At 35.3% G+C, this 25,705-nt stretch overlaps 3 protein-coding genes across 5 annotated transcripts; all 3 read left to right on the forward strand.

Annotated features, from left to right (window-relative positions):
- The first annotated feature begins 91 nt into the window (after nucleotides 1–91).
- Nucleotides 92–3,600, forward strand: gpatch11 (G patch domain containing 11). Its single transcript, XM_044135777.1, has 8 exons — nucleotides 92–334; nucleotides 994–1,220; nucleotides 1,306–1,347; nucleotides 1,429–1,549; nucleotides 1,642–1,732; nucleotides 2,436–2,543; nucleotides 2,675–2,756; nucleotides 2,831–3,600. The coding sequence occupies exons 1-8, from the start codon at nucleotides 135–137 to the stop codon at nucleotides 2,884–2,886; spliced, it is 927 nt and encodes a 308-aa protein (XP_043991712.1). The 5' UTR covers nucleotides 92–134; the 3' UTR covers nucleotides 2,887–3,600.
- Nucleotides 3,601–3,784: 184 nt separating this feature from the next.
- Nucleotides 3,785–14,949, forward strand: eif2ak2 (eukaryotic translation initiation factor 2-alpha kinase 2). 3 transcript variants are annotated; one of them, XM_044135772.1, is made up of 19 exons: nucleotides 3,785–4,025; nucleotides 4,988–5,114; nucleotides 5,198–5,340; nucleotides 5,431–5,554; nucleotides 5,666–5,730; nucleotides 6,267–6,416; nucleotides 6,507–6,639; nucleotides 7,300–7,355; nucleotides 7,779–7,869; nucleotides 8,501–8,532; nucleotides 8,609–8,651; nucleotides 8,738–8,811; nucleotides 8,934–9,062; nucleotides 9,198–9,326; nucleotides 9,403–9,619; nucleotides 10,206–10,349; nucleotides 10,442–10,543; nucleotides 10,848–10,910; nucleotides 11,820–14,949. In XM_044135772.1, exons 1-19 carry the CDS (start codon nucleotides 3,919–3,921, stop codon nucleotides 11,958–11,960), a joined length of 2,070 nt encoding a protein of 689 aa, XP_043991707.1. In that variant the 5' UTR covers nucleotides 3,785–3,918; the 3' UTR covers nucleotides 11,961–14,949. The 3 variants fall into 3 exon arrangements, with proteins under 3 accessions (XP_043991707.1, XP_043991708.1, XP_043991709.1); XM_044135773.1 differs by having other exon boundaries at nucleotides 8,940–9,062; XM_044135774.1 differs by having other exon boundaries at nucleotides 8,943–9,062.
- An 800-nt stretch (nucleotides 14,950–15,749) lies between these two features.
- Nucleotides 15,750–24,355, forward strand: LOC122842156 (interferon-induced, double-stranded RNA-activated protein kinase-like). The gene is made up of 19 exons (XM_044135775.1): nucleotides 15,750–16,181; nucleotides 17,351–17,480; nucleotides 17,575–17,717; nucleotides 17,790–17,913; nucleotides 18,879–18,937; nucleotides 19,362–19,511; nucleotides 19,614–19,746; nucleotides 19,830–19,891; nucleotides 19,988–20,078; nucleotides 20,559–20,608; nucleotides 21,162–21,228; nucleotides 21,689–21,744; nucleotides 21,845–21,964; nucleotides 22,079–22,201; nucleotides 22,290–22,485; nucleotides 23,102–23,236; nucleotides 23,662–23,760; nucleotides 23,917–23,979; nucleotides 24,094–24,355. The coding sequence occupies exons 1-19, from the start codon at nucleotides 16,063–16,065 to the stop codon at nucleotides 24,205–24,207; spliced, it is 2,034 nt and encodes a 677-aa protein (XP_043991710.1). The 5' UTR covers nucleotides 15,750–16,062; the 3' UTR covers nucleotides 24,208–24,355.
- The last annotated feature ends 1,350 nt before the right edge of the window (nucleotides 24,356–25,705 follow it).

Consider the following 25,705-nt stretch of genomic DNA (forward strand, 5'->3'; position numbering starts at 1 on the left):
ACTATGCAATCAACTAACATAACTGATAAATATTCGCGCAACTGACAAAAGAACGTTTTAAATCTTTTGCTTTGTATTAAACTTTAATTATATATGGCGTGTATTAATACATTTTCTGTAATTATGTGTTTTAAATGATGGAACTATTGACACGTGGGTTCCTTGTAGATGGTCGGAAATTTTCTACGAATGAACCAAACATAGGTGGAGCAATCAGCGAGCATTTGTTTAAGCTGATTCTCTCTTTATTTTTTATTGTACTACTTTTTTTTCTGCAATTCGCAATGTCGGACGAGGAAGAAGATTATATGTCGGATGCATTCCTCAGTAAAATGTAAGCAGTTTATGTTTCTATCGAAATAACGAAGATATGTAGCGTAGCTACCTAGCAAAATATTGTAAACTCTGTAATGATAGTAATTTTCAGTTGTATACAAATGATAAATATAGAATTAATTAAGTATTTCTTTATTTAATTTAATTAATTACCGTCATTTAAAAAAAGTACACTTAACAGGTTTCAACAAAACGGTTGTAGCTGAAAGAATATAGGTATAAAATAGTATATTTATTTGTCATCCCAGGAATTTTAGCTGAATGTAGAAAAATCTGCCTGTTTGTTAGGTGCTGAATATAATGTTGAAATCAGCATCGTAGTTGAGTAATTCACTTGGAGAAGATCTGTGTAGGGAAAAGAAGGATCTCTGCGTTATTACCCCAGAGGAAGTAACTATTTACATTTACATAAGTAACTTTTAGAAAAAAATATCTTATTAGCAGTTTGTACCATACTGTTTACTTTTATTTGAGTAATATTATTTTTGAAGTAACATCTCTCTTGGGTAAAAATGTCTAGCTCCTGTAAGTACAAAAATATTTCACATTCTCTTCTTTTGCTACCAGCCTAGTGAAAGTAAGCACCCCTCATGCTCATTTAAAATATTAATAGAGAAATTATCTGCAAAATGTTTCTGTTCTTTTTCCTGTTTATAGTCAGGATGTGAAGCCAGGAGTCAACATGGTGAGGAGTGTGAAGGAAGCCATCAGAAAGGAGGAAAAACAAAAGGAGAAGAATATCCAGAACCGTCAGAAGAGCTACAAGGAGCAGGAGAAGGAAAGCCGAGAAGCAGCTTTACAGAGCTCCATCAGCACTCAGAACAAGGGCTTTGCACTTCTTCAGAAGATGGGTTACAAGGCTGGCCAAGGCCTTGGAAAAGAGGGTAAGTAAAATCTTTCCTAATAATTTTGTCTTTAATCAAGATTAGGCTCTTGAATCAAATGTAATGAAGTCTTATGTGTCTTCAGGAGCAGGAAGGGTTGATCCGATTCCTCTAAGTATTAAAGCAGGTAAGCTGTTCATTTTTATATCATACTGTGCTGATGAGTACAATTTGTTATTTATTGAGGTTTCTATTACTGATCCATCAGACAGAGGGGGTATTGGTCTTGAAGAGGTGAAAAAAAGAAAAGCTGAGGAGGAACTCCACCATTATCGGCAGAAAGTTCGAGCCAAACAGCAGAACGAGGCCAAGTCTCTGGAGGATTTTAGGTGAAGCTTGCAAGAGCATTTAAGATGTCCCTGAGGAGAATCCCTACTTATAGTAGAGCTGTTTTATTGTATGTGTTTGCAACGCACTTCAGGTCAAGAGTCAGAACAGAGAGAGAAGAGCGGAAGATTGAAGGAGACCTGAGGAGGAGTCAGCGGTCTTGCGAGCAGCTTGACAATCAGAAGGTTAGAAGAAATTTGAGTATAAAGTTCCTTGCACTAACATTTTGTCGCACTACAGCCAATGATATGCTTATGCTTTGACCTAATCATGCAATTATAACTCTGCCTGCATCTTGAGGGTTGTTGTCATACAGGAAGTTAAATCTCCACCCCAGTTTCAAGTGTTTTGCAGCCTCTGAAAGGCTTTCTTCCTTTATTTAGCTCCAACCATCAGATAAATAATTCAGACAAATTTATTTCCTTGTTGAAAAGCAGCATTTTTCACAGCATAATGCTTCCTCCACCAGGTCCCACCACCACAATGGTGTGATCACAGTCTAGTTGGAATATCCTGTTGTATGTAGGCCAAAAGGTTGAAATTTAGTCTTTTCCAGCATAATTTGTGACAAACTTCTAATGAAAATTCTTACAACTCCTTTTAAACGTAAGTTTCCATTTTGCGATAAAGGTCAGATTTGCAGATGGTACTTTTGACAGCTGCTTCCTCCTGAGCTGTGGATCTCTGCAGCTCCTCTTGGTTGTTTCTCTGAATGCTTTCCTTGGTCAGCCCTCATTTTAGACATTATAATGTGAGAATGCATAAAAAAAGAAAAAGGGGAAATACGTTTTCAAGAAAAATCTCATTATCATTTTGACTTACTCTTAAAGTGACTCTTCATTGTTGCGTAGGTTTCCTTCTTACACATGAGGTATGTTTTCGTCTCAGGGCATAACTGCTCCCAGAGAACCCTGGTATTGGCCCAAAGGTGATGTTGATGATGAGGAAGATCCTGTTGAAGAGGAGGACGAAGAGGAAGAAATTCCAGAGCTAAATGTTGGTATTTATTTTAGGATAAAATCCCAGTGTTTACCATATGAAATATATGCTCCCTGCCAATGTCATTAATGTGTTTGCTGTTAAATTTACCATTATGTTACCTTCAGGTGTTTCTGTCTCTCTTACAGCCCTCTGATAAACTGGAAATTATTACATCCTATTTACGAGGAGTCCATTTTTACTGCTTATGGTGTGGAACCACATATAATGGTAAGGGTGAAACCATCATAAGATTTCTATCTGTTTTATGGTCTTTTGCTCATGCATATGTTAACTTTCTGCAGATGAGGAGGACCTGGCTTCTAATTGTCCAGGAGATACAGCAGCAGATCACGAATGATCCTGATTAAAAGACATTTAGTAGCTTCTTTCTTGAAAAAACAGCAACATATATTTGTTTCTTAAAATATCTTTGACGTAATAAAGACAATGTTACAGTGAAAAATCAGAATCAACAGACTTTAGAGCAACTGCATTTGATAATATTAGTGGTAATTTGTGAAACATTCATTTATTGTTGAAATCTACTGTCAGTTTTTATGTCTGTTTTTTTTCTTCAAAAATGTGACAAAGTTGCATTTACAATGTTTCTTTTAAATGATGGAGGAATTTCTTTTATGTGTTTCAAAAGCAGCTATAATAGAAGTATTTTTTAGAAATCTTGTGTTGATGCAATTTCGTTTTTGTCATGTTAAAAAATTGTTGTTGAATTTGAGTTACTTAGAAAGAGGTCATATTGTTTAAATTTTTTAAAATACATAATTATCTCTGCTTTTAGTAATTCTTCCCCCTAAATATCATTATACTGGGCATGTCTGTAAATCATTATTATTACCTTCCTTTCATGACTGTTTTTTGTGCATTTTTATTACACTAAGTATTCCTTTGGCGTTTTGAACTACATGTCCCATCAACTGGAACCGTTGTGAATCCCTACTGGATTTATATTTATTTACTTCCTTTGAGCTGTGTGGCGTCCGCATTCATAATTTACAAAAGCTACAAACATATTTTTACAAAGGTAATACAAATAAAGAGCCCAATAAATATCTTCCACGTGGCCAAAATGTTTAATATATTAATCTATTTTCATTCTTTTGAAAATTCTTAGGTCGCTTTTTAAATATTTCAATTATTAGAAATGTAAAGCTGGCTTTAAAAGTTAGATTTTTAATTAAAAATAGTGAATGCATTAAACTCCACAGGAGTTGATATTTCAGACTGGACTTGAAGGCACCATGGGTGACGTTTCTGATGAAATCGAAACTTAGTCTCTGCCGTGGAAGGAGAGCTAACATGAAACCAGAAGAGTTACCGGGCTAGGGCTGTTTTCTCATATTTTATTGCACTTCAGAAGCTAATCGTATTCAAAATGGATTCTGCAAACTACGTGGCGAGGCTGAACGAATACGCACAAAAAGAGCGGCTGGAGCTGAAGTATGAGGAAGTTGGATATGTTGGACCTGACCACATTAGAACGTGAGTTGGTGGGATTTTTTTTATTTTTGCATCATTCTGGAAGTTTTCTTCTACCTGCGACTCAAGGTGTATTGTATCATTTTAGTAAACCACTCATCTCTATGAAAACATATGCATACTGTACAGTAACGTCAGTGAAGAGACAACACCACGAAGACCAAGGAACACAGCAGTCAAATCAAGGAGAAATGTGTGGGTTAAAATTATAGAACAATATTCCCAAGTTTTAATTGATTCAGTAGCTCTATTCTGAGAATAGTTAGAGGTTGGAACAGATGCAACCATACAAAGACATAGTTTTCAATCAGAGTAGCATCTAAGAGACCCTATAGAAACTCTGGAGGAGCTGCCGAGATCCACAGCTCAAGTGGGAGAATGTGTCTGAAGGACAACTATCAGTATTCATTGAAGAGTGTGCAAGAGGAAAGATATTATTGAAAGAAAATCACAAATCACAGAAATTAGCATTTGCTAATTTGTTGATCTCTCCATATACAGTCAATTTCTGTACAACTTAGCTACACAAAGACACACATTACAAACAACCATGCACACACACACACCTAAGAGCAATTTAGAAAGCCCTATTAGTCTAGCAGTCATGTTTCTGTACTTTGGGTGGAAGTCGGAGTACTCGGAGAGTAACCAGACAATCACACGGAGAACAGATATAAAACATTGGGCACTAAACTCTGGGTAGATAACACCAGCAGTAAACATTTTATCCATTTGGTGAAAATTTAACTAAGATTTATATATATATTGTTTGGGGGTTTTTTATTCCGCAAATCTGCTAGAGCTGTGCCTCTAAGAATAGGTAATGAATCCAGACTCACCCTGCACTGTTTGTTCTGTCACATTAAATCTCCCAAAATGTGAAGAAATTAGCTATAGTTCTTCTTGTCAAACCATTCAGTCACATTCTTAACGCAACTAATCCAATTCTTCTGAATCTTTTGCAGGTTTACTTTGAAAGCTGTTGTGAATGGAAAGCCATACCCTGAAGGTGTGGGGAAGAACAAGAAAGAAGCCAAACAGAGTGCTGCTAAAAATGCCTTGATAAGCTTGTTAGATGAAACTTCAGTTTCTGTAAGAATTATTGAATTAATGCACATTTCACTTTTTGCATTGATGTGAAATACTAACGTGTGTTTTTTTTTAAATCCTGACAGACAGGAAGTGTTGCAGAAGTTTCTTCTCCTCAGATTCAGGTGAAAACTAATTACATGTGTTGGTTGAATGAATATGGACAAAGTAATAGGCTCATGATAAGGGCTGTGGAGAAAATCACACCTGGACCCAATAATTTATCTCAGTAAGTCTCCGTACATCATCCAGTTACCTTTACAGTTGTGAACTCAGTAGTACAAGTTATATAAAAGTATTCTTCTCATGACGGCATCAGGTATTGTAGGTTTGTGGTGGGAGACAAGGAGTTTCCAGCTGCTTATGGGAAAACCAAGAAGGAAGCCAGGGAGGAAGCTGCCCGCCTGGTGCATCATGAGATATTAGGCAATGAAACCTTAGATGTAAGTAGTGAGTTCCATAAGTTTATTAATATAATCTTATTCTAACATATCTTATTCCTGAATTCAATTTAAATGTTTGTTTCTGATTGTATATTTTTGTTTGTTTTGCAGACTGGAGATGATCGGGACAGCGGCACATCAAGTCTGCCTTATGAGGAAGTTGTCTCAGATACCAGGTGAGCCTCATGCTTTTCCCTGTGTTGGTTCTAAAAGCAGTCCCTCCGGGATGACACAATTTTTTTTTGTTTATTTTGTTGTGGCCTAAAATTACTGATTATGCAACACCTTTTTGAAAAAGTTGCACATTTTTTAAAGCTTTATTTACACCATGCCATGATCTTACAAATCTTATCTTCACAAAAAAGATAAGATTTTAACATGGTTAATAAGAGAAATTCAAATAATATTGTCAAGTACTTTTCTGAAATAGCACCCTTGATATAAATAAATTTATGTCGTGGGGAAGTTCAATTTCAAGATGGTTAAGGGGATTGGTCAAAATTCAGCCGGGTTGCTGTGATTGGTCAGAAAAGAAGGAAATACACAAAAGATAAAGGTGATTAGTCATATTTGCAGGTAAGTTGAGATGATTGGGGAAAATTGCAACTCAAAATATACAAATGATTAGTTAATAGCCTTTCTATTAGTTAATATTTCAACTTCCTGGAGGGACTGTAAAATATTTTATTAGTTATAATATTTTGTCTTTCAGTAATCGTGCCAAGCGGTTGAGCCTACAGTCTGAAGACAGCATGCTCACAGAAACAAACTTCATTGGACTGGTCAATTATCACTGTCAGAAAACAAGGAGCACCTGTACGTTTGTAGAAGAGAAAAGAAGTGGCCCCTCTCATAACCCAATGTAAGCTTAAGTGAACTTCTTTAAGCTGAATACATAGCAACGGACTAATAAACTCTTTGCTTATTAGTCTCTTCCTTTTGGGCATTACAGATTTTTCTACAAGTTATTGATTAACAACGTGCCGTACTCCGTTGGTGAGGGCAAGAGCGTCAAGGATGCCAAACAGAATGCAGCTCGATTGGCCTTGTCTGCGCTGAAGGAGCGGTCAGACTGGGACAGCAAGGTACCGGTACTTAAGTTTTTTTAACGTGTGATCTAGTTCTGGTGCTTCTAAATGAATTAAAATATCACTGAAAAGTTCCTTCATTTTTTACACAGTTATATTACATACAGAGTAATATATTTAAGTTATTTATTTCAGTTAATTTTAATCACTATAGTTTTAAAAAGGTCATTTCTAAATAAGCACAGAATGCTGCATGCAAGGATATTCACAGAACGTTTAGTGGAAGGAAAACAATTTGTAGACAAATGTGCACAAGGAATATAGACAGCCATAACTTTGAGAGGATTGTGAAGGAATGTCCATTTGGGAGATTAGGGGCTGGCAAACTTATCTGATCTAAACTCGATAGAGAATCTATGTGCTACCATCAAAAAGAATAGAAGAGATAACATAACCAACATTACAGATTAATTGAAGCCCGCTTATAAAGCAATCTGGGATTGCTTAATACCTCAGCAGATCCACGAGCTGATCTCATCCATGCTTCACTGACAGTAATTAATGCAAAAGGAGTCCAAAACAAGCATTTATTACACATTTCATGGGAATACATTTTAGTTGGCCAACATTTCTGTTTTGTTTTTTTTTTTAATCTTTGTTTTATTGGTCTGCTCATATTATATGAAAAAATAACATTTTGATTCTGTGTGTTTTCAGGTAGCTGGGTTTGATGATTGCACACAAGCCAAGCAGTCACCTCCAACAAGCACACTGTAAGGCAGCTACCAGCTTTTGTCAAAGATACTAGAAGAAAATGTGCATTTTATTAAATTTAATCCTGATGAATTTAGTGTAAGAGGAGATTCAGTTTGGGTTTAAAACTCACCACAGGACTGATTGCATTGTTACGGGATTGTATTAAGATGAGACACAAAATTGAGAGAACAAGACGGGACAAGATTTTAATATTACTTTCAAGAAAACTTCAAAGCGAAATTTATACTTCAAAAAGGCCTTTTCTACATTCTTCCGTATTTTTACCAACAAACACAAACTGCTGTCTTTTTAGGATTTCTTTTTATTACTTCAGATGTTGGAATAATACTTGTGTTATGCTATTCCGACTGAGCCGTACAGCAGATGGTTACACTTGCAGTTGAACATGGCACTAATTGTGCATCTCTTCCAATCCTTAGGGACTCTGGTCACACAAAATCAGGCCTGGTGGAATCAGCCACAAGCGAATCAATTGTTTTTAAGGATTCATCAAACCCACCCAAACATCAGGTGTGTTATTTATTTCTCTTGCTCCTGTTTTTCCTTTGTAGAACATATTGCAGAACATATTAAAGTTTTTATCCAACTCATATTTTTGCTTTGCATTTTGAGCTTTTAAAACCTGCAGTTGCCCAGATGGTTCAACAAAAGTACTGAAGTCACACCATAAGACGAAGCACAGTAACAACAGCTGCAGCACAAAAATCTGATACCCTTTTGGTTGTCAGATTTAGGGGCTTTGCACTGGTGTTGTTAGTCTAATGATGAGGTCCCAAATGCTTTGGTTTCTCATATGCTTATGTTTTTGGCTTAATATTAGACATTTGCAAAACTTCCACTTTAGCATGACTACCAACTGGCCACAACTTCCATTGTAAGTTAATATACGATCTATTATTTTTTTACTTACATCCATCCATCCATCCATCCATCCATCCATCCATTTATCTATTTATTTATTGTTCACCCTTGACCCTAATGGTACTTCCATTATAAGTAACATTAAGCCATTGTGACTTGTACTGTTTAGTTGCCACTTTTGTGTTTTGTTGAACCATTTTGGCCAGCGTGTAAAACATCGAGATGGATTTTGAAAGTTTGCATATTTAGTAAAATGATTGTTTCTCTGCTTTTTCCAAAGGTGATAAGTCCAGTTGTGAAGCCTAAAATAAAGTAAGCCATCATCCCTACTGTAAAGCTGTACTTTCTTTCACCAAATGTCAATGGTTCTTTTTTTTTTTCTTGCCAGAATTGCTGCAATTTTTCCAAATGTCAATGAGAGCAGTAAAGAGGTAGAGAACAAAGATAGTGACCATGACAATTCATATCTGTGGTTCTTTCTCAAAATACTGACATCCTCATTGTGGCTTTTATTAAGGATATGGTAAATTTCAAACCCAATCAGAGAGGAAATCTTCAGAGTGTAAAATCGCCAACTCAGACAGTTTCAAGGTATGGAAATTTAATTGGTACAAGAAACAAAGAGAGAGATTATTTTTCTTAGAAGATGTAAGAGTAAATAAGATATGCTGTTATATAGCTCAAACACAATAATAACTTTTAATGCTTTTAAGTTTCAGCAGATTTGCAACAGACTATGAATCCATAGAACAACTTGATAAAGGAGCTTTTGGTCGTGTGTTTAAGGCGAAACGTAAACTGGAGGGAAAATATTACGCTGTAAAGATTGTGCGCTACAAAGAGTGAGTCAATAATTTTTTTCCTTAACAACAGTGGGTTTTTGGGGGGGGTAATACCCAAGACATATGCTTTAAAAACACAAATTAAGGTGTAATGTTTTCTGAATGTAGCCTGTTTGTTGTACTTATTTGGATTAGAAAAACTCTGGAGGAGGTGAAGGTTTTGTCGGAGCTGAATCACTGTAACATCGTTCGGTACCACTCCTGCTGGCTGGAGGACACGGCCTACCACTGGGACCCTTCCACTGACAGCAGCAGCTCTTCACAGTGAGTCCTCTGCTCTCTGGAGGTCTCACTCATCAAACCTGGTGTTTATTTCATCTTTATGTTGTTTACTCTCCAGATCTTCCATTGACCTGTCTACGAAGTATCTCTACATTCAGATGGAGTTGTGTGAGATTAAAACACTGCGGTTTTGGATAGATGAGAAAAACATCCAGAACCCTAAAAAATCCCTCAGAGACTCCAGGAGAAGAGAAGAGAGTGTGGATATTATGGTGCAAATGGTCAGCGGAGTCGAGCACATTCACTCCGAGATGCTCATCCACAGAGACTTGAAGGTGAGACAGCTGGTCGGTTTCACCTGAAACTAAAAAAAGTAAACAGTGATACAGAGCTTTGCAAAATGGCAAAAACTTAAGTTGATTCTCTTGGGATTTTGTGATCTAGACAACGGGTTTGACTTTATTGACAACTGCAGTTCAACAATCGATTATTACCAACAAAATCTTCTTGCAGTTTTATTTTTCAAATAAAATTCTAAATAGCAGGCAGAAGTAGGCTGTGTAGGGTAGGCAGCCTATTCCAGTTTTGGTAAATTAATGGTTTCATTTTGTTTTTGAAGTGTTGTAAATGATCAAAATGAAGTTAATTTATCTGATCTAAAAAGCACAGTTTATCTGAAAAGTATTCACAGCACTTCCTTATTCATAATTTTTATATTTTACAGCCTTATTCTAAATTGTATTAAATCAATCGTTTCTCTCAAAATTCTACACACAAAAACCTCATTTAAAAAGGTGGAGAAAAATGTATGAGATTTTTACAAGTAAAAAAAAAAAGAAAACCAAGGAATCAAATTTACATAAGTGCATTCAGCAAAATTCTGAACTATGTCTTTCTGTGCATCACGAATCTGCGTGTTAGCCCGCTAACATCATGTTCAATCGGAACGGCACGGTGAAGATCGGAGACTTTGGTCTCGTCACATCTGAGATTGAAGATGATGCAGAGAACCAGAAGGAGAGAAGAGGCTACAAAGGAACTCCATCTTACATGGCGCCTGAGCAGGTGAGAGCAGCTGTAGGAATGTCTCTTAAATATTTCATGAACTGTCAATGGGTTTGTGTGGCTTTTCCTGATTCTGTGTCATTTTATAACAGAAGGAACGGAGGCTTTATGACCGGAAGGTCGACATATTTGCTTTGGGTCTTATATTTTTTGAAGTCCTTTGGAACATACCCACTATCCACGAGAAAGAAAAGGTTAGGTTGTTTTTGTGTCTCGTCAGTTATTTCTTTGTTATGTTAGATGATGATGACTCTTTTCCAGGTTTCTGGCAGAGTTTTGTTTGAGTTAGACACAAACAGCAGTGTATTTCCTGCAATCTGTACAAAGAAAATATTAGATGTTTGCGACTCAAAGAAGGTTGTAATCACTGTTAACTATGGAGGCAGCAGAAGCATTGTTTTATTGAGAGTTTGCTGTTATTTATAAAGTGTTTTGCTTCTTGTTTATTTCAGCCTGACTAAGCAGTTTTATTTTCATTTATTATTACTTGATTTCCAGATGTGGGCTGATGTCAGAAACCAGAAGTTTCCTCAACTATTTCTGCATCATTTCTCTCATGAGGTACTCGACTACTCTCTCAATCTATGGGCCGTCTTAATTTTCACTTTGCTGACATTTGGTAGATTACAAAGAAAAAATTTATTTATTTTTTATTCTATTGGCACATAGTATACAACAAAATTATCTGCAATATTAAAAACATACATTAAGTGACCAATATAAAAAAACACTCCCAAATATTGATATTAATTTAGATTTTGAGACACTAGTGACTTTTATTCATTAGTAGCCTGACAGAGAAAACGGCAAAGAGGGGGAAGTTATACAGCAAGTGACCAGTGGTCAGGAATTGAATCTGGGACTAATGTATTGAGGACTAAATAAGTTGATAGGTATTTCTCAAACCTACATACCGTAAAAAGAGAACCACAGGCAACGTTTATGGGTTTTCAACCAAGCTTCTGCAGAAGAAGACACAGCAAACCACTTCTCCAATATGTTTACCATGCATTCTGACTCCCTGCAGCAGAGCCTGTCTTTTTATTAAGCAGGAGAAAAGAAAGGAGTCGGGAGTGAAATGTGGGAGAGTGATAAATAAAAGAAGGGGGCTATTCTGAAACAAGGACGAACTAAATTCTACACACCAGCAGTTTAAGGAGTATCCCAAGATAAGAAGCAGCTGCAGCTTCAAGGTTTAGGGAAAAAGCAAGTTTCGTCTTTCACATGGTTTAACAAATTCTTCCTCTCTGGGGTGTGAATACTAAACCTTTAAATCAAAAGCAAACTGGTAACTACTTATGTAAGAATGATAACAAAACATAATTATTCTAACACAAATAATCACTTTAGAAACTTATTCAAGGATCATAATGTTTAAAATAAACCAGGACAATAAAAGTTTTACAACAGACTTTAAATAAGCTATTAAATCCTAATACCTGCATGTTCTTGATGTGCTTTTTTTTTCAGAGCCAAATGATAAAATCGATGCTGTGTGGTAAACCAGAAGAACGACCGGAAGCAAGTAAAATAAAAACGGATTTAGAGCAGCACAAATGGTTGCTTGCAGAGCTTAAAACCAAGCAGCTTGACAGCAAGACAGTAATCTGATTACTTCACAGACACATTTGGAGCCCTGACAAGGATGAATTATTCATTTAGTGACCATTTATGTTGGACTCAAGTTTTTTTTAACTAATGCATTGAAACTCTTTTAAAGATGAAATATATTTCTAAATGCTTGAGCTTATTGATTCGATTTAAGTACATTTGAAACACAAGATCCTGGAAATTCTGAACTTGAATTTTTTTAAAGTATTTGCTTTTATGACAAAATCACATTCATGCAAAATAAATGTTTAGTGATTAAAAACAGAATGTGAAAGAAAATGTTCCACATTATGCAAACTTTAAACTCTCAGAACATTTTCTGATTGTGAAGTGCAAATAATTAACCACATTTGTGCTTTTGATGTGGACATGTCCTTGGTCCATTATATTCAGCAAAAGTCAAAAGTTCACATACACTTTGGATCTGCATGAATCTCTTTCATTCTGATATTTATGATTCATTTGAATCATGTTTTTCCCGTGGTGGATTTGATAATATAACCACAACTCCAGTGTTGTTTTTTAGAAATATGGCTATTTATTTATTGCTAAATTCTCTTTTATTCAAACAGTCACTTTCATACAAACTCAAATATATACATTCACCCCTTCCAGTATTTGGTCAAATGTCTCTTAGAAAGATATCCCTAAACCACAGAGTTTTTGTAACCATCCACAAACTTCTGGCAAAGCTGTCTGGATATTTGAATCTTCATTTTTGCAGAAATAGTGGAGTTTAATTTAAACTGGTTAGTTTGTTGACACAGACCTGGTTAAGTTTAGAAATCATTAAGATGGTCAAAGTCATCGCAAGAGCTTATTGTTCGCTTGCTTTCCTCACTTGAAACATGTCTGCATGTCATGTTCGTCGAGCTGGGTCCAGCCCTCTGACTCAAACTGTTATCCTTGAAGGAGTCAGTATAGAGTCTGGGTTTGCTAGTGGTCTGTGTTAATACATTTTGTATTTAAATGCATTATTAGTGTGTAACTACACAGTAATAACAAGAATAGAAAATTAGGAAAAAAAATAGAAAAATAGAAACTCCATATGGACTCGGGGTGCTCAACTAGTCCAGTCTTCAAGAGCTGCTATCTTGCAACTTTTAGATGCATCCCTTCTCCAACACAGCTGCATCAAACATTGAAACACCTTGCAAACACATGAATGATGCAAACTCTAAAACATACAAACAGACTCCCCCAAAAAAAGAATCAACAGAGAAATGCTGCAACCACTGAAAATAGGAGCAAAAGAGAAAGTGCCACAAACCGCAAGAACCACAGCATGTATAAAACACTTCAAACTTGCTCCACAAAATAGAAGTGGTCCAGGTGGAGTCTGGAGTAGACTGGAGTCTGGAGTACATATATGCTGCTGTTGTATAATTTTGAAAAAGGCAAAGCATAATGCACCTTTTCTTGTTTTGGGCATAATGTTAAATTGTAACATTTTGTCTTTACTGACAATTGAGTCCCATACTATTTTGGTGGTCAACTCCCCCTACTGGTCTGTTGCACTTCTGCTTTGTGGAGTTTGCAACATTTTTATACTTGCTGTTGTTTTTGCTGTTTGGTGCAGTAGAAAAAATTCTACCGTTGCAGCACTTTTCTTTTGTAAAATGTTTTCTGTTGCATTTTTTTTCTTATGTTTTGGCGTTTGCACTGTTTATGTGTTTGCAAAGTGTTTCACCGCTTGTTACGTGTTTGCACCTTTTAGATAAGCCAGTGAGCTTTGCAGAGAGCTAGTGACCAGTTATTCATTTGATTCAGGTGTGTAGGACAGGGGATACATCTAAAAGTTTCACCATGGTAGCTCTCGAGGACTGGTTTTGCGTACTCCTCTTTTATATCTTGACTTCAAATCAACAAGGAGTCAGAGCTGGATGTTCCAGACAAGAAGAAATACCCCAAACACAAAGGAAAAGTGGTTTGGGTGAAGATAAAGAAGGACTATTATTAACCTTTTGAAATAGCTTAATAGCTATAGAAAATGATGGAATTACTCTTACAATTCAGGCTTGTGCCAGTAAACTAACCAATTTAAATTAACTCTACCTTTTCTCATATGAAAATATGTCAAATATTCAGAGATTTATACCAGAAGCTTGTTGATGGCTACTAACATCATATGGTTGAGGTGCAACTTCCTTAGGGACATTTAATCAAGTATTTTTAAGTGTGTATGAATATATTTGAGCCTGCACGAATGACTTTCTTTGTGTAAAAGGAATACTGTAATTGAAGCAGCATACATTACTAATTGTATATGCTTTGCAAACAATAGTAATTATTTCTGCAGGTTTGAGTTGTAGTCACCACTGAATATGAGATGGGGAGCAGAGAGAGATGCTCCCCATCTCTCTCTGCTCTGCTCACACCTCTCTACATATAAATTAGCTTAAGCAGTTAAGCAAATGTCAACACAAAATTCTAGATAATGTCCCAGCTCTTAAATTATACCCAAATGAACAACAAATAAAACGTTGTGAGATAGTTTATTGTAATTAAGCCAATCTAAGCAAGTTGCCTGACCTCACATTCAGAAAGTTTTTATGAAAATCTTTGGTAGGTGATAAATGTACAATACATTTAATAATTTTTCTCTAGTTTCAAATACAGTTGATAATTTTCTGTTACTTTTACAAATAAACAAACATTCTCTATTTTTCACATGTTCTCACATCAAATCAATAAGCTCTTGCATTTTGAGGAATATTCATAACCATTAATCATGACTATGTGTTGTGTGATGAGGTGTTTTGAGTCTGACACTTTACTTGATAAAAGAGAATAATGGATTCCGTTTTATCAGGAGTGGTTTTTAACAAAAATATCATTGCGAGAAAATAATCATGTTTTGGGGTTTATATATCAGCTTGTTTAAGATCAATTTAATACTATTTCTGGCAGTTTTATGATGTTGCATCACAACATTTTTTTATTGTAATGAAAGACCAAACTGGAAAATAAAACCATGGGAAATTTATGAGTTTTGTCTGCTTCCGTGTGCTTAATTTTTACTTACAAAATCTGAAGTTAATTATGTGATAAAACTTGCATTTAATTTTTGATAAAACTTGGATTGTTTTTTTGTTTTCCACCCAGTACTCTAATAATTCTAAAAGACTACATGTTAGTTGCAGAACTTAATTGTCTGGGAAAACTGGTAAATAATATACTTAGTCAAATATATCATTTTTAAATATTTTCCAAGTTGTGATAAGCAGAAAAAATAAAACTGAGTATTGAAATATATTTCCTGTTATTTTTACCTAAAAATGTCTGCTCTGGTTCCCATAAAACAACAAGCCACCAGCGGCTGAAGTGCAATCAAACAATTTTTGTAAAACTATGTTATTAACCTTTTAGTGCTGAGAATAAAGCATTCACTAGAAACCGTCATATATGTATATATCCATCCATCCATTTTCTATACACCCTTCGTCCCTAATGCGGTCGGGAGGGTTGCTGGTGTCTATCTCCAGCTGCGTTCCGGGCGAGAGGCGGGGTTCACCCTGGACAGGTCGCCAGTCAGTGTGTGTGTGTGTGTGTGTGTGTGTGTGTGTATATATATATATATATATATATATATATATATATATATATATATATATATATATATATATATATATATATATATATATATATATATATATATATATATATATATATATATATATATATATATATATATATATATATATATATATATATATATATATATATATATATATATATATATATATATAGAGAGAGAGAGAGAGAGAGAGAGAGAGAGAGAGAGAGAGAGAGAGAGAGAGAGAGAGAGAGAGAGAGAAAGAGAGAGAGAGAGAGAGATAGACAGGGAGAAAATCGGGAACCTTTAAAAATATTTAGGAGCCCTAGGTGTAGGCACAATCCTAGACGTCTTGCAACCATCGAGATTGTTCCATATGAACCGCTTTTCGCCACCCTTTGCCGGAAGTTGTAATGCCTAGTTTCGATTCGTCCAGCTTGGATGACAGAATCGAAACTTAGAAAAGAACAAAACAGCTGAATCGAAAAGAATCTTGAATATAGTCAGAAGCGGAAGCAGAGACCAGCCAGACGCGGTTTACTGTCTATGATGGAGCTTTTAGAGACTGGCAACGCAATTTCTAATCTCAACATCTATGCACAGAAACGTGGTCTGAACTTATTTTATGAAGGCCTTGACTCCGAGGGCCCCGATCATAATAAACAGTAAGTGTTAATATTTTTCTTTTGGGATGTGGGAGGGGGAATTTGTCAGCATTTGGGCTGTGATAGAGAAACTTTAAGACAGGTAATAAGTATCGTTTAGTGGACTGGGCATTAACTGCTGAGATCAGTATTTATATAATAAATGATCAAAATAGGTATTTATCAAACTTGTGCTGTCGTAGTTACACTAATTTAGTACTAAATGTTGTTTTTATCAAAGTATTATGTGAATTTTAACATGTCACCTCGTTTGATAAAACGCCCCCGGGAAGTAACCTACCCAGGTAGACTATATAATATTTAGTTTTAGATTACATCTACCTCTCATTGCTGAAAAGTGGAAAATAAGCAATTGTTTGTTTGTTTTCTTATATGTATCTATAGCCTAATTAAACACAAATAGTTTCTGGACTTGTCTTGTACGTATTTAAGTAGATGCCTTGTCTCCAGGCATGGAGTGCAGTTCTATTAGTGTAATAAGTTCAAGTACCAGAAGACCAACACACAAAGACAGAGCGTTCAGTTGAGACCAAACAGTGGAGGTTTTGACTACACATTGCTGGGGAGAAAGTATGAATGTATAATCACAAACTGCTGTATTGTAAATATTGGACAACTGCCTTCAGAATTAATTAATTAATTAATTGGTAAAAAGCAAATATTTAAATAAATTTTAGTCTAGCTCCATATGATCTGTAACGGCCTCAGATGTTTGTCGGACAACATTAGACGACAAACAAGGAAGACCAAGGAACACACATCATGGAGAAACTTGTGGAGAAGTTTAAAGCAGTGTGAGACAGGAGATTAGGCATATGACATAGCTGAACACCTTCCAAAATATGGTCATTAATAAAAGGTGCGTCCCAGAGGCATGAGGCCCATTTTAACTCTGGAGGACCTGCAGAGATCTAATTTTTTATTTTTTTTTGCAAATCTTGAAAACTGAATTTCACAAATGCTTGCCCATCCAATTTTATTCAGCTTGACCTAATTGTAAAGAAAAAAGGACAAAAATCTCAGCTCCCAGACATAAAAAGCTGGCTGAGAAGTGTTATTTTTTTTTTCTTATAAATGTTGTACAGATGATTCTATCATCTTATGGATAAAAATAGTACTGTACAAATGAATGACATGGAAAAAGATTTTGACTTTTTTTTTTTTTTAAGATTCTCTGGGAGATTTCTCCTAGATGGCAAACCCTACCCAAGTGGCATGGGAAAAAACAAAAAGGATGCTAAGCTGAACGCAGCCCAGAATGCTTTAAGATGTCTTTGTGGAGACCAACAACAGGACACAGTAAGATTCCTCTTCTGTGCGAAACAAAACTATGTGCAATAATTCAAAACAATCATCTTGGTCCCTAAATGGTGAATAATTGTTGTCTTGACAGGCAGAATATTCAGCAGAAACGTCTTCACCTGCTAGGCAAAATGACATTAACTACATATGTTGGCTCAATCAATACGGTCAAACAAAGAGGGTGAAGGTAGAACCAGTGGAGACGGCACGGCCTGGACTCCATAATCCAACTCTGTAAGTCTACCACATAGTTCTATGCTATGAACTAACCACTTGAAATTCATAAATACACATTTGTTGAATTAGATGGTGTAAGTTTATAGTGGGTGACACTGAATACCCAGAAGTCTCTGGAAAATCTAGGAGAGAAGCAAAGGAGGAAGCTGCTAAGGTGGTGTACAACATGATAAATACTAGTCCATCTCCAGAGGTAAGTAGTGATACAGTTTATTAGACATTTAGATGCAAACATCATAGCATGCAAATTTTGGGGGGAGTTTTGTGTATGTCTTGCATTAGAACTGTTGTCTTCCTAGTGTGGGATGGTAATGCCACACTAGAAAGATTCATTAAAACAAGAATTGGGTTTATTGATTTCTGAACTTACAGTATTTTTTCTTTTATTCACTCAAATATTTGCATATTTGCCCCTCTAATATTTGTTTAAATGTCCATTTTGGAGCAAAATGAATATTTTGTTCCAAAATGCTCCCAAAAGCTTGTTGATGTTATTGTAGCCATCAACAAGCTTATGTCAAAATTTTTGTAGTTTTTGGGATAATTAAAATAGATTTTCTAGCCAAGATATGACTGATAGCCATAATCTATACCCTTTAGCATAATGAGAGAGGACAAAGGTAAATGCCTGCTTGCTTTATCCATTCATAGAGTATTTTGAATGTGTGTTTGAGATCACTGTGTTGATGGAACATCAATTCATCCTGGGCTTTCAGACCTCATAGCATTTTACTAGCCATCAAGCATGGTGGTGGTAGCATTATACTGTGGGGATGTTTAGGTCAACAGGTTTAGGTCAACACATTTTACAAAGTGGATCCTTGAATGCATCTATTTGCAGTCAGATGTCTGAGCATCTATAATGAAACAAGCAATTGACTTGCACTAGTTTGTATTGACTTTTCACTAATCAAGCATAACATTATGACCAGCATGGGCACCCCGACTGTATTTCACAGTCCCATATGCAAACTGATGCATTCTGTAATAGGACACCACATAGTTCCTCTGATACAAATAATAGGCTGTGTTTTTCAATACCTTGCAAAAAACCACAGACCATATAAGTTTATTTAGCCCCAAACTTCTACGTAAATAACTTTCTAATACTTATCAGGCAGCATTCCTCTTTGTTAATTATGTTATTTTTGCTTTAAGGTCATAGATTCCCCAGTTCATCAAAATCAGATGCTCAATAAAAACTTAAACCGTCTCAGGTGAGTAAATAACAGTAAATAATCTTTTTAGGTCTATCAGTTCAGAATGCTACTATGCAATTATAAATTATCATTGCCACAATATGGTGCAACTCCCACAAACCTCCGTGCATAATTAATAATTTAATGCACAATAGATTTTAGTTAAATGATAAAGAAGAATACATACCTTAGATAAAATTATGTAAAATAGGAACATAAAGAGTAGAACATGGAAGTGCTTAAAATCTATGTTCCACACTTTGATTTTCTCAGATTATAGGTTATTAGTTGACATTCAGATAGTAAAGTTTTAATGTTTGTTAATCAACTCTGAATCATCCATGTCGATGTCTCAATGCTTTGAAAAAAATTTTTTGTCCCTCACTCCTGTTGTTTATTTAAGCTGTTTTCACATATGTGAAATTGTGTTTGTTTGTTTCAGTGTAAAGACAAAAAGCCTGAGTATAAACTCAGAAGACAGCAACTTTACGGAGCCAAGGTTTGCTGCAATTATCCACAACTACTGCCAGAAAAAAAACCTCAGTCTTGAATTTATACTTGTAGAAAAAAGTGGACCTCCCCATGACCCTCGGTAAGAATCTTCTCACCTGAAACAGTTTTGCCGTTACTCCTGAATTGCTGACTGATGTTAAAGTAAACATGCCGATATCAAGATCGTTTTTCTTCAATGCAGATTTTCCTACAAATTAAAAATTGAGACAATGGAATACCGTGTTGCTGAGGGTAAGAAGATCAAGGAAGCCAAAGAGAATGCAGCAAAGTTGGCCTGGTCTGCTCTTCAGGAGCAGTCAGACTATGACAGCAAGGTGGACAAAGTTCAGATTTCTCTTGTATCAAGTTCAAGCCGACGGCAAATTAAAATGTTTTTCAATCTTCCTTGGCATTTCAGGTGTCTGTCGGATCAACAGCATCTGAAGATGGAGCAGCAACAGCATCACAATCAGATGCACTGTAAGACACTTCCTTACAAAAAACAGCTGAACATATTGTAGAGCTGAATGTTATGGCTGTACTCATGTAGACATACCTCTTTGTCTTCTTTTTCAGAAACTCAAATGAATTATCATCACACAACATGCAAACCACGTCAAGTGACTTAATAATATTTGCTGATTCCTCAAACCCTTCCAACGCCCAGGTTTGTTCATCATATTTAAAAAGTGTGATAGTTAAAGCAGTAGCCTGTTCTCTGTAGGATACCTTAAGACTATGCAATAATTTACATTGGAAAGCAAAGCCAGGTCATCTTTTTGAGACAGACTTACTAAGTGTGTATAGGTATAAATATCTGAAAAATGGCCACAGAGTAAAAACCTTGAATTTCAAAATTAGGTATGAAAAAGTAATTCCTATTTTGAAGATTGAAGGAGTAAAACTTGGTGACAAGTTGGCATACCTGAACTGTGAATCATAATTATGCTCTACTTTGTGTTGGTCTATCACATGAAATTCCAGAGAAAATATTGAAGCTTGTGATTGAAATATCATTAAATAAAAGTGAAGCAGTGTGAAGGTTGCAAGTTACTGTAGTTACAGGGAAAATACATTCCTACCAAGAAAAACTAAATAGTGATGTTTAAGGTAATAACAAGAAAATATCTACTCTTGTGAATTTTAGATATCCAGAAAAACTGGATCTGAAGAAAATGAACCATCACCAATGTCACAGTAAGTCCTCTTAAAAAGACATAGCACGTTGTTTTGTGTTTTGTTTTAGTTGGGATGTGTGGAGTACGAATGAGCAGTCATTATCTTACTTCAGTAGCAAGATTCTCAGCCTAGGCCTTTCACAACCAGTCTTACCCAAATATGTTTCAGTACAAAAATTATTTGGTTAACAAATACTTAGAACAATATCGTATATCTGAAATCAAAACTGAGATGGTTCTGACTGCTGTCTGCTGCAGGTTAATGGCTGTTTATTCATGATTATACTTCTTACCTACTAATATTATTGCAGCTTGTAGTAATAACCTTCCTATTAAGGTTCATAATAGGAACCTTAAGGTTCCACTTCCTTCGAGGATGTCTCCAGCTGGCACTCACTGAGAGCGTCTGTAATCAGAACTGTGACTATAATAATAATTAATAATTAATAATAATAATAATAATAATGGAGAAAGTCGGTTGCGGACTAAGAGAAATTCAAATGATTGGTTCCTATTAAATACCTTAATAGGAACGCTGTAGAACAATAATTTTTTTAAATGTTTTGTTAAAGAGATTCTTCTGGGCCATCACAGAGCGAGATGACGGGCTCATCTGATCCTGCGGATTCTTCAAATCAGGTTTTGCTTTTGTGTTAAATTATCAATGCATTGTTTAATGCTTATGTAGACACTCATTTATCTATAAACATACATTTATAGATAAACTTTGCAGAGTTTTTAAGCATCTTACAGAAACTAGCATGAAGTTTTTATGGCTGAAACAGCTTCAGGATGATAGAAATCCAGGTTTGATCACCCTAAGCCTTCTGCAAAAACAAATCAGTATTTATACAAAATAAACACACTGTAAGACGTATATACTGTGGTTAATATACCAAATTTGAACTGTACCTTTATAATCTGCATTGACGCTTCTATGTACTCTTGTAGATCATTAGTAATACAGTTTCAAATCAAAGAGGAGACACTGCTGAAGTTGTAGTATTTGCACTATTTCTCTCTATATAGTGCAAACACTCAGATGTTCTCAATTAATGCTTTTCTATTTTTAAAATACACACGTAAATAATTTTTTCAGAATGACGTGGAAAAACAGAAAATCACAAATACGAGCAACCCACCAGTGCAGTCAAGGTATTGAAAAACATTTTATTCCACTAAAAGTATAAACTTTAATAAGTATTAAAGACCAATTAATTTCTTTGTATCTAAGCAATCTGTTTAATGTCTAAAGCTTCACATCAGATTTTGAGATCCTTGGATATCTTGGTGGAGGAGGTTTCGGTCGTGTTTTTATGGTGACGGAAAAACTGTTGGATCTGGTTTATGCAGTGAAGATTGTTCCAGGAACACCGTGAGTATGTAGTGCTGCTCTGGGCACAAAAACAGAAACGTTGGTTAAAGATTTCAGGACAGACAGTGAAATTGTTTCACTGAGGGTGGTTGTATTTGTATTGTTTTGATTTAGAAAAGCTTTGCGAGAGGTGACGGCGTTATCAGAACTCCAACACGAAAATATTGTCAGATACTACAACTGTTGGATGGAAGATTCAAAAGTGCAACAAGAGAGAGTCCAAAAGAAACTAAAAGAGTAAGAGTTTTGTCCTCTAGTTTCACATAAGTGAATTCATCTGACAAACTGACAGAAAAATCACATTTTGTCTTTTTTTACCTGCAAGTGTCATATGTGGACAGTACCTCTTCATTAAGATGGAATTATGTGACTCTGCAACCCTCAAACAATGGATTGGCCAGAGGAACGAGGAGGAACTACCACACTCCCAGAGAGGAGCAGACAGTCTTCCTATTGCATTGCAAATAGTCGATGGAGTTGAATATATTCACTCCAACAACTTCATTCACAGAGACCTTAAGGTGAGGCTCAGGCTTTTACACTGCTGGTTTGGTTGGTTGGTTGGTTGGTAGGTTCCTTCTTTCCTTCCTACCTTGGAATTTCCCATGCATGTGTTTTACCTTCATTTTGTTTCCTCTTACCACAATTTCTCTGTTGAAAGTTTCATTTGGAAACTTCTTTAATTTTTTTCAGAAAAAAATGTGCATGTGGCTTGGAACAAACTGCATATAATCCAATGATGGGCACTTCAAAAATATTTTCCTTATTTTATACAAAATATTTAAAGGAGACCTGTTGAGCAAAATTCACATTTTGCCAATTTTTGTACTTTCTTTTGGGTCTGCTTCTAAAAACAGCCCTAGTACTTAAAAACCATTCAGATGTTTTTTGGCAATAAGTTCAGATTTTGTGGTGTCTTGAAAATGAGCCATTTCAAAAACTTCCTGAATGTTAAGTCACAAATCATCAGGCAATGCCCCTATAAATGTCCCATAGATACATGGGGCATCTATAATCATTAGCCCATGTTTCAGTATGGTGGTATTTTAGTAATTTTAGTTTTCATAAAGGATTAGTTGTTTGATCCAAGAAGTTTGATAATCATTTTAATCACTTTCTTTGTTTTTCACTTCTAAGCCTCTCAACATAATGTTTGGAAAAAATGGGAAGGTGAAAATTGGGGACTTTGGTCTCGTCACTATTGACAAAAGTGAAATCTTGATCGACAGAACAGAAGGACCAGGAACCAAAATCTACATGGCTCCTGAACAAGTAAGTAAAGTAATGTGCTAGAGCTAACACAAGTGTTGTTTTTATTGTATAAGAGAATAAAAAAATAAAGGCGTTTAACCACTTAGACATTTAAAAACTAAAAACAAGATCTTAAAATCAATTGCAAAGGAAATGGACAACCAGAGTAGGGAATACCAAATTGGGGTGATATGTTAATTCTGAGTTGTCTCTGCTAACACATACTATATAGAGTCAAATAATAAATTAAAAGATTTCAGAAGGGCATTTTTTTGTCCACACGAAAAAGAGAAGGTGTTGTAGTACAACCTAGTATCTTTTTGCACACACCCCTGCTCATAACTGATTACCTGCTGTGCAAAAATAAACAAAATCAATCAATATACAAGCTAATTACTAAGATAAGAAATAATTGTAAAATTACCTTTTTGGTGTTGTTTTAACAGGAGAGTAATACATATGATCGGAAAGTGGACATCTTTTCTCTGGGTCTGATCTTTTTTGAACTCCTTTGGAAAATCTCAACTGGCCACGAAAGAGCAAAGGTTAGTCTTCATAAAAAGACTGATTTTAAAATTAAATAAATCACTCTGTATCTTTCCTTTTGCACTATGTTTCTTTAAAATGTGATGTAGAATCATTGCCTTAACAAACTGACTTAATTCACTCTTATTATGTCATAACTGCTTTGTTAATATTAGATTTGGGAAAATGCAAGAAACAACAAGCTTCCCAAAGAGTTTTCACAGGCTTTTCCTTTTGAGGTATGTTGTATTTTGAAGTCTCTGCCAATTTATTCACTAAATGCACTTATTTCAGAAACTATTTTATGGAGCCTGATACTAATCAAGGTTCATTGTTCCTATTTTTGATTTTAGTGTCGAATAATCAAATCTTTGCTGTCTGAGAACCCAGATGATCGACCTGAAGCAAGTCAAGTGAAGGAACAACTGGAGGAAGCAAACCAACACCTGGATCAACACAGTGTGTGAATGTCAAAAGAATGAGAGTTTGGTTAGATAGAAGGAGGAAATACTTTATTTTCACATGATCTGTGGAGAAAGTTGTCAACATGCAGCACTTTGGAGGAATTTTTAACTTTGCAAAAAAAAAAAAGATTTATGTTTCTTGCAATAATTACAACTCAAATAATCATGCTTGTTCTAAAAAACATTTGGGTCATTTTAGTAGCTGGTTTCCTTATTCTTCTCTAGAAATAGAGCATCTTTATAAAATCTATGGGACAACTGGGAGGAAAAACTAAAGGTGGACTTGTTGGGTTGCCAGAAATCAAGCTGCATTTTTTATTAAACTGTTACCCCTCTGAAAGTCAATTAACTTCAGCAACATGACGCACTTTGATGTACAGAAAGTTAAACAATCATTGAGACGATGCTCTTTTTTTAAACAATGTACAAAATGCATGCAATGAAAAATTTGTAATCCTTGGAAATTTTAGACTTTGTTAAGATTTTTTGATTTTAAATTTTATTAATAAACCCTTTTTTTCTGTTAATGAATTAAGTCAAAATCTACAGTGTTTTGCAGTTTTGTTGTTTAGTACAAGACTCTGCAAACCCACACAAGGTTTAGAACCATATTCAATAAACAAAGTATAATATTAAATCTTGAGAAAATATTAACAGCTAAATGGACAATATTTGGGAAAAAAAGATAGGGGGTGCATATATTAGAAGGCTAATAATTTGCTTTGCCAAAAAAAAAAGCATCCCAAAGCTAACATGAAGAAATAAAGAGCTAAGAGTGGAATAACCTTTTCTACATAATCACACTTATCCTCTAAGCTACTGGTATGAGTTTCATATCAATAGGACAATATTTGGGGAAAATACCAATATTTTTCCCAAATATTTGCATGTATACTGGCCATGCAAATATTGGCAGGCTAATAATTTTCTTTGCCAAATAATGCATCCCCCTGCTAACTTAGAGAAATAAAAAACTAAAAGGGATTTCACCTTTTCTGTATAATCACACTTTTTCTATGAGCTACTGGTAAAAGTTTTATATCAATAGGACAATAGACATTGGATGCAGATATTGACGGGCTCAGAAATTAAAATCCATCTCTTATATTAATAGACTGGACAGTTAGGGGTGATATCAAATTTTCTACATAATGGGCCTCTGTTTTGTCATGCGTTAAGTTATTATGGTGTTAAAAGAAAAAGCAGGAAACTGCAAACCATTAATGGAGAACATATTCATCAGACACTGACTGTAAAATGTTCGACTCATATGTCTCAATAAAGGTGTCAAAACCGTATTTTTTTTTCAATCCATGTAAACCCTAAAATTCACAGTTTTAGGACTTACATGGTTAAGAAACATAATAATGTTACAAATGTCTTTAAAAATTGTCTCTTTGGTCATATTTCTACGGATCCCTCAAGGAGACGTGGGAGAAAATTTTTCTTTTGCGTTACCCTGCAATACTTTTGCGTTACGTCATAATATGCTTACTGCAAT

The sequence above is a fragment of the Gambusia affinis genome, linkage group LG13, assembly GCF_019740435.1.
Source record: "Gambusia affinis linkage group LG13, SWU_Gaff_1.0, whole genome shotgun sequence".
Lineage (NCBI taxonomy): Eukaryota > Metazoa > Chordata > Actinopteri > Cyprinodontiformes > Poeciliidae > Gambusia > Gambusia affinis.

Excerpts from the sequence above, each read along its gene's own strand:
- gpatch11 (XM_044135777.1), top strand. The coding sequence starts at position 135 with ATGATGGAACTATTGACACGTGGGTTCCTTGTAGATGGTCGGAAATTT. Across the intron at positions 335-993 it reads GATGCATTCCTCAGTAAAAT|TCAGGATGTGAAGCCAGGAG; the intron begins GTAAGCAGTTTA and ends TCCTGTTTATAG. Across the intron at positions 1,733-2,435 it reads AGCAGCTTGACAATCAGAAG|GGCATAACTGCTCCCAGAGA; the intron begins GTTAGAAGAAAT and ends TTTTCGTCTCAG.
- eif2ak2 (XM_044135772.1), top strand. The coding sequence starts at position 3,919 with ATGGATTCTGCAAACTACGTGGCGAGGCTGAACGAATACGCACAAAAA. Across the intron at positions 6,640-7,299 it reads GGTCAGACTGGGACAGCAAG|GTAGCTGGGTTTGATGATTG; the intron begins GTACCGGTACTT and ends GTGTGTTTTCAG. Across the intron at positions 10,350-10,441 it reads CTTACATGGCGCCTGAGCAG|AAGGAACGGAGGCTTTATGA; the intron begins GTGAGAGCAGCT and ends ATTTTATAACAG.
- LOC122842156 (XM_044135775.1), top strand. The coding sequence starts at position 16,063 with ATGATGGAGCTTTTAGAGACTGGCAACGCAATTTCTAATCTCAACATC. Across the intron at positions 16,182-17,350 it reads GGCCCCGATCATAATAAACA|ATTCTCTGGGAGATTTCTCC; the intron begins GTAAGTGTTAAT and ends TTTTTTTTTAAG. Across the intron at positions 19,747-19,829 it reads AGTCAGACTATGACAGCAAG|GTGTCTGTCGGATCAACAGC; the intron begins GTGGACAAAGTT and ends TTGGCATTTCAG.